The sequence below is a fragment of the Vombatus ursinus genome, unplaced genomic scaffold (genome assembly GCF_900497805.2).
Source record: "Vombatus ursinus unplaced genomic scaffold, bare-nosed wombat genome assembly UNPS02014785.1, whole genome shotgun sequence".
Classification (NCBI taxonomy): domain Eukaryota; kingdom Metazoa; phylum Chordata; class Mammalia; order Diprotodontia; family Vombatidae; genus Vombatus; species Vombatus ursinus.
This window is the reverse complement of record NW_020954563.1, coordinates 8,687,761-8,695,262: the sequence shown is the minus strand read 5'-3', so window position 1 is coordinate 8,695,262 and position 7,502 is coordinate 8,687,761. Positions and strand designations below refer to the sequence as shown.

The 7,502-nt window shown below is 51.1% G+C and overlaps 1 protein-coding gene across 7 annotated transcripts in view; it reads left to right on the top strand.

Moving 5' to 3' along the window:
* Window positions 1-7,502, top strand: part of DLGAP4 (DLG associated protein 4) — a 104,196-nt gene that overhangs the window by 79,112 nt on the left and 17,582 nt on the right. For 3 of the 7 annotated variants that reach the window (XM_027867065.1, XM_027867063.1, XM_027867066.1), the window contains 3 exons: window positions 401-765; window positions 5,941-6,029; window positions 6,784-7,196. In XM_027867065.1, coding sequence (XP_027722866.1) covers window positions 401-765; window positions 5,941-6,029; window positions 6,784-7,196 — 867 coding nt within the window. Of the gene's footprint in view, window positions 1-400; window positions 766-808; window positions 993-5,603; window positions 5,684-5,940; window positions 6,030-6,783; window positions 7,197-7,502 lie in introns of those variants that run through there. The other 4 variants (XM_027867064.1, XM_027867067.1, XM_027867068.1 and 1 more) reach the window with 4 other exon arrangements.

Here is a 7,502-nt window from a genome sequence, read left to right as displayed (position 1 = left end):
CCCCCCCCCCCCCCCCCCCCCCCCGCAATGAAAGAAGAGGAGAGATACATTTTCTCTTCTCTTCCTGTGGACAGGCTTGGCCCTTATAATCCCATAGTGTTTTAGTTTTGGCAAATGGAATCTTTTTTCTTTTCTTTTTTGTAAGGCAATAGCTGATTAGGATGGGGCAGTTTGCTTTTCATAGATGCACCACCAGCTAGGGAGACAGAGATGACCCACAGCCAGGACACTGGACCTTAGGAGACCTAGCCAGGGATGTTTTGGGGGGCTTTCCGCCTCTCCTTCAGCCTCTCTCAAGCGTTGAGATCCCAGACCAATATGAAGCCATGTATTTCTTTGGCTCTAACTTTCCCCTTGCCTCCCGCTCTCCTTCTCTCTCCTCCCTCTGCCATGGCTGCAGGTTCATCATGCCTAGTGGCATATAAGAAGACGCCGCCTCCAGTTCCTCCCCGGACCACATCGAAGCCGTTCATCTCGGTCACCGTTCAGAGCAGCACCGAGTCGGCCCAGGACACCTACCTTGACAGCCAGGACCACAAGAGCGAGGTCAACAGCCAGTCTGGTCTGAGCAATTCCTCGGACAGTTTAGACAGCACCCGGCCCCCCAGTGTGACCCAGGGCAGCGGAGGAGGAGCTCAGGCCCGAGAGGCACCAGAATTACCCCAGAAAAATGCGACCCTGAAGAACGACAAAGGAACGTTGACCAGTGAGGAGCCCAAAGCCGAGACCGCCCCCAAAAGGAAACTTTCATCTATAGGAATACAAGTATGGGTCCCTTTGGTTGTGTGTCAGACTCCACTCTGTGCACGTGGGTGTAATTACATCGGAGGCTGACCCCACTCACCCATCTCAAGGAACCGGCCTCACCATTATTGGAGGCCGGTTTTCCTGGGCTCTCCTTGAGGGTCCGGCCAAAATGCAGTCCAGAGTTCGGCTCCTGATTCCAAACCAAATTTCACTCCGTCATGCCCTGCTCACAGCACGGACGTGAGGTGTTGTGCCTTTTTTTTTTTTTCTCTCCCTCCTGATGGGGTTCCTGGTGAATGTAGTTACACTCATCCCACCATGTCCTGTACGTTTGCTCGTCCACTGTCCGTCCACACAATCTTTTTCCTTGCTGGCCTGTCTCCTCGAGGCAGGTTGCCACCTAACAGGTTTTCTGATCCAAGGTGTCCCTTAAAGTCGAGAAGGCTGGTATAGTAGCCGGACAAAGCAACAGAAGCATGTAGGCCACAGTACCCAGCCCCCCAGGGCCAGACACCCCAAGATATAGGGGTCACTCATGAAGAGCATTTCCCAGTGCTTGGAGAACAGGTAGGTTGCTTGTTGTACCAGGCACAAGGACAGTCTGAAGCAGGGGTGGGGATGGGGAGGAGGAGGGCACAAGAAGGTAGCTCTTACTTCAGTCCCCTCAGAATAGAGATTTGGGGAGCGGCCCCCAGGCTGGAGGGGGATGAAGCTGCTTGCTGTGTCCTCTTTCTCATTGTCTCCACCAGAAGCTCTCTTCCCTGCTGGGCAGGTGAGAAAGGAATGGGATAATGTGATGGGAGACAGGGGTGGGGAGCAGGGCATCAGCTCCAATTAGGGAGCCACAGCTGCTGACCCTGCTGTCCCAAGTCTGGAGTGGGGGGCCATCAGCCTTGAACTGTTTGTTGGGAGAATGGATGGCATGTTCTGGGCATATTCCTCCTGAGGTCCAGGCCTCACAGTACTATAGCTTAGTACCATTCCATCTTGTGTCAGCTGGGTGGAATAAAACTTTTACCTTGACTGGTAATTCAACAGAATTGATTTGAAACCATCATTTAGAATGGGACCAGATTGTGTGGACAGGGTCATAGGGAGAAACCATCAAAGTAAAAACATGGCTGAAGACCAAAAGGGAAGGAGGCTGTTCAGCTGTTATGCAGTGACCGATGCCCTCAGGCCACTTGTCCACCCTGGGAGCAGAGAACATGATGAGTAGGGAGGGCCCTGGCCCCAAACTGTGTTTTTTGCTATGGTCCTTGCTATGCTCCGAGCAGGCAATCGGTCTGTGCTCATCCCCAATGAACCACTTGAATATTTTTTCCCTTTGTCTTGCTTTTCCCAAAATCTGAACCTGAAAAGTCACTTTACTACAACTGGGGAAAGAGACAGGGACTCTGGAAGGTGGAAGTGAGAGTGGGGGTGGGGAACGACTCCTTCAGGAAGCCTGCCTGTCTGCCTGCCTCCCTCCCTGATAAGCCCCCTGAGGGAGCCGGGTAGGTTCCTCTCGTGGGCCAGAAAAATAATCACCAGAGAGGGTGCTTGGATCCATCCAGATCAGCTCTGGAAGCCTTCTGGCTCAGGCTCCAGATCCCCCTATTACAGACACATCTATGACAAAGAGAACAGACTTACTTGATATGGTCCTAGGGGATGGGGGTGGGAGGTGGGGTGGGGAGAAGTGGTCCCAGTTCGAGGTTTTGTTTTTAGTCTGATGGGAAGAGGGAAACAGTGCAGAGACTTACAGGGGGTGCAGATTTCAACTTCATAATCAGAGTTGTCCTAATAATGGATTAAGGTAGTGAGTGACCTGTCATTGGCGGTATTCAAGTGGTCTGTCAGTCAGGGTGGCTTTTCTCCTGTTCTGGAAAAGAGGTTAGACTCAGGAGACCTGAGGGTCCCATCTTTTCATTTAGAAGTGAAGGGTATAAAGTACTGATAAGTTAAACAAGGCAGACTAGAGATGTCCATCTACAAGGGAAGTTGCTGTTGCCCCAGTTCCACTCAACATATCTTAGTCATCAAGGTTTCAGCCAGGGGTGGCTTAGATATATCTCATAAAGATGACTATTTTTCAGATGGACTACTCCTCCCACCCCCTTTCTTTCCCTCCTCTCTGAGTCTAGAGGCCCAAAGTTCTTGCCCCTCCACCCCCTTTAATAAGGTCAGTTAAGGGGTGAACCTTTAAAAATGAGGAATTCCACCCATGATAAAGCAGCAAGTGAGAAGCAACAGACTAGATATGTCAGTAACCCAGAAGACAGGAAATCACTAGTTTTTAAAAGCCAGAAGGGATCTTAGAGATCATGGGAGTCCAGTCCTCTCATTTTTACACATGAGGAAACTGAGGCCCAGAGAGGGGAAGGGAATTAATTGCCTGATGTCACATAACTAGTTAACGATAGGATTAGGAGCCAGGTTTCAGACTCCTACTGGAGGGAGAGTGGTGTGATATAGGTTGTTGATATTTTTCACTCCTTAGAGATTCGGGTTCTTGGCCTGGCTGTGCCACTTACTAGCTATGTGGCTGTGTGACCTTGACCAAAGCTCTTCTTGTCTCTGGGCTAGGACTAGATGAGGGCTATGGTTTCTTCCATCCCTTCTTGGAGTCTGAGGTCTTACCTTGGGTTGATATAAGAGAAGAACTTGAGAATAGGAAAAGATGCGACCAGAGCCTCAGATGTTAGAAATGTCCTGATGAGAGTTGATGAAAGCCTGAAACAGGTGGGTGTCTGGGGGGCCTGTCTCAGTAGGCTGTGGACAGGACCAGCTGTGATTTAGGAGAGTGGCCTTGAGGGCAATTCCAGCTGGGAGTGTAGAAGGATGAAGACCATCAAGCGTTTGAAAGGCTGCCATTTGGGAAGAGGAATTAGACTCCCTCTGCTTGGTCCCAGAGGGCAGAAGCAGGCCCGGTGGCTAGAAGTTGCAGGAAGGTAGGTCTCAGCTCAACTTCCTAACATTGGAGCTTCCCAGAGATGTGGTAAGCTGATTCAAGAAGCCCTGGCTGGCTTCCCCCTTGCTAGAGGTCCTCCTTAAGCAAAGGCAGCTACGTGGCTTCTTGGCAGAGATGTGGTAGGGGGCACTCTGTCAGTACAAGTTGTCTAGAGTAGCCTCTGAGATTCTGTAGGGTTAGATAAAAGGAACTTGGAAGTGTCCCTGTATATTCTGGGGGACCAGAGTTGAAAGAACTCTGAAAGAAAACTAACCTCTTGATTTTTTTTATTTTGTTTTGTTTTTAATTTTTAGGCAGTGGGGGTTAAGTGACTTGCCCAGGGTCACACAGCCAGTAAGTGTCAAGTGTTTGGTCTGAGGCCAGATTTGAACTCAGGTCCTCCTGAGACTCCACAGCCAGTGCTGTATCCACTGCACTACCTAGCTGCCCCTAGAAACTAACCTCTTAAGGGCAGCACAGTGAGGCCTCCAAGATCCTGCCATCTTGGGCCTAAATTTTGCTGGACTTCATTGAGGGTAGAAATGCCTAGTCTGTCCCCATATTCTCTTTCTGAGCTTACCTCCCTCCTTTCTTTCCTAGCTCAGTCTAGGAGTGGCCCCACTAAGGTCCAGTGAGCTTAAAAGTACAGCCAAGGTATAGCTCCAGTCCCCTAGAAGGAGAGCCTAAATCGGTACAAAGCACTGATTTTGGAGTCTGAGCACCCAGCTTTGAATCCTGTCGCTTGCTAGCCATGTGACATTGAGGACAAGTCATTTTCCCTTTTAGAGTTTCTTTTGTCCTCTGTAAAATTCAAGTTTTTGGGGGGCAGCTAGGTGGCACAGTGGTTAGACTGCCGGGCCTAAAGTCAGGAAGACCTGAGATCAAATGTGGCCTCATATACTTACTAGCTGTGACAAGTCATTTCACCCTGTTTGCCTCAGTTTTCTCATCTGTGAAATGAGTTGTAGAAGGAAATGACAAACCACTCCAATATCTCTGCCAAGAAAACCCCAAATGGGGTCATGTAGAGTCAGGCACAATTGAAAATAACAGGATAACAACAAATTCCAAGTGGTTGGGCCATCTCTAAAGTCCCTTCCAAGTCTAAAGTTCTGTGGTTTAGTCTGTGGTGAAGAAGGATCATTTAGAAAGCTTTAGCCTAGGCCTTTTGAGGTTAGAGAGTGAGTCCCCACCTCCTATCTGGGATGCTGAGTCAAGGGCTCACCACCTTCATTGGACACAAGCCAGGAAGGCCCAACCCGAAGCTAACAGAGAAGGTCCCAGGGGTTGGTGTCTCATCCTCGGCACTGCTCCTGGGGCTGACCTCTCCCTGCTTCCAAACCCCTCGCCCAGAGCATCGGTTGTAGTCTTTAGGACCCTTCTCACTTGTCCTAAGGCTGAGCATCATATGAAACATGTTCTGCTCATGACTTACGGGTGGCTTTTAGTAGGAGTTTCACGTGTTTGCCTGGGAAGAAAAGTGGAAGGGAGAGTATTACCACTTGTTTTCCAGAGATGTGGTTTGTCCGCTCCACCCCCATCCTGGGGGAACCCGTAGGCACAGTGCAGGTATCCACGGAGTTTTCCAATGGAAAGTAAATTGTTTTTACCTGCAATTTTTCACTCCTAATTCTCCCCAGAGATTCTCGAGGGATTCTTCCACAGTTGGGGCTGTGAGAACTCTTCTGAGTTTGCTCCTATTCCGAGCTGGACATAAGGTGGCTGGATCCTCGGTCCTACCTTCGTGGGTCCTGCCTGCTGGGGGCCGAGACCTTCCCCAGGAAGTGCCCACCCCATCCACCAGCTTCCATGGCCCAGGCATAACAACTGTGGCTCTGTGTGTGTGTGCGTGCGTGTGTGTGTGTGTGTGTGTGTGTGTGTGTGTGTGTGTGTCTTTTTCTTCTTCTCTCTGATGTGTATAAAGGAGAGGACTAGAAGGAACGGTTTCCAACTCCCTGAGGACAGCGGACCCAAAACCACCGATCTGATGCCACCCTCTTCAGAGTAGGGACAGCCAGTAACACCCCTTTTCCCATCTCCCCATTCCCCTGCCCTTGTGGTATGAGCGGTGCCCGGCTTCCCTGCTCAGCCTGTACGTCAGCGTGCAGCGTCCGCATGCTTGTCTGTCCGTTTGTCTGTCCGTCTGCACGGACCTTTTTTTGTGTTCTACTAATGTGAATTCCAGCCGCAAGTTCTTGTGTTTTTGTTTTATTTTTTTTTTGTTTCTGTTTGTGTATTTTTTTTTGTTGTCGTTCAATAAGGTTGACTGCATTCAGCCAGTGCCAAAGGAAGAGCCACCTCCCGCTACCAAATTCCAGTCCATCGGGGTACAGGTAGAGGACGAGTGGCGGTAAGTCAGAGAGAGGCGGCGGTGGCTTCTTCCCTCTTTCCCTCCCTTTCTTCCCTTTCCTCTCCTTTCTCACTCTGCTCCCTCTCTCCCTTCTCTCTTGCTCTTCCTCCTTTTCATCTTCATCCTCTTCTCTTCCTTTCTTCTTCCTCTCGTCATCTTCCCTCTTCCTTTCTCCATTTTCCTTCTTCAACCTCTACCTCTTCCCTGCCTTGTTTCTTCTTTCTTTCTCTCCTCCCTCTAACTCCTCTACCCTTAAGTTGCACTTATCATTTGGCTCTAACCCGTGTCTCTCCTTCCCATATTGATGATAATTTAGACTGGGCTTGGGGCAGGGGCAGGCAACAGGCGCTCGGTGGTCCCATGAAAGTTTCGTGGCCGTGTGCTGCCAGAATTGAGCCTCTGCTCTGTAAGGCAAAAGCAGACGTTGAGAGAGCTTAGGGCAGAGGTGACGTCCCTGAGGCTGCAGACCTGGCATTCTGGTATAATGGCCTATTGCAGTACGCAGGCAACCTTATAACTGTGTGTCTGTGTGTGTATGTGCGCGCGCACAGGGCAAGGCAGGGGGCTATGCAGAGAATGCAATGGGGGTGAGGCCTGGGAGGTGGACGGGGCTTTGGGACCCAGCTGCAGGCATGATGAAGTGATGCATTCCTTTGTCTCCCTGATGTATGTGCTGGGTGTGGTAGAGACTCACGGGCCCGGTGTGGCCCGGTCGCGAGCACCTCCTGATACCCCCTCGTTCCTCTCCTTGTAGATACGGCGGAGCCTCTCACAGTATGTCCTCCAAGCGGGACACTGACTCAGACACACAGGAGGCCAATGACTCCAGCTGTAAATCCTCTGAGAGGAGCCTCTCTGACTGCCCGCCACACCACAACTCCATCAACATCGACACCAGCCCCCGGCCCTCCACCAAGGCTTCCCAGATCAAGCGCAACCTCTCCTATGGAGATAACACTGACCCAGCCCTCGAGCCTTCCTCACTTCCCCCACCTGACCCCTGGCTGGAGACTTCGTCCAGCTCTCCCCTGGAGCCTTCCCCACCTGGGGCCTGCCGCAGGGATGGATACTGGTTCCTGAAGCTGCTTCAGGCAGAGACAGAAAGGTTAGAAGGATGGTGCTGTCAGATGGACAAGGAGGCCAAAGAGAACAATCTCTCTGAAGAAGGTAGGGCGGAAAGAGCTGCAGCCTTGGGGTGCTGTGGTGGGGGTGGGGAGCACAGGCGCAGCACCTAAGAGGTGTTGAGCCTCGTGGGGGGTGTTGGGCCTGTTTCCAAGATTAGTCATGAAATTATCCACCTAGGGATTTACAGATCACAGCATACCATCTTCAGCGGGGACTCTAGAAGGCACCTAGTCCATTTCCCACCCAAAGTGTGGATCTCCCTGCTAACTGCCCAGCAAGAAAGAGCTTATCCAGCCTTTTGTCAAAAGGCCCTTAACGAGGGGCAGCCAGATGGTACAGAGACAGAGC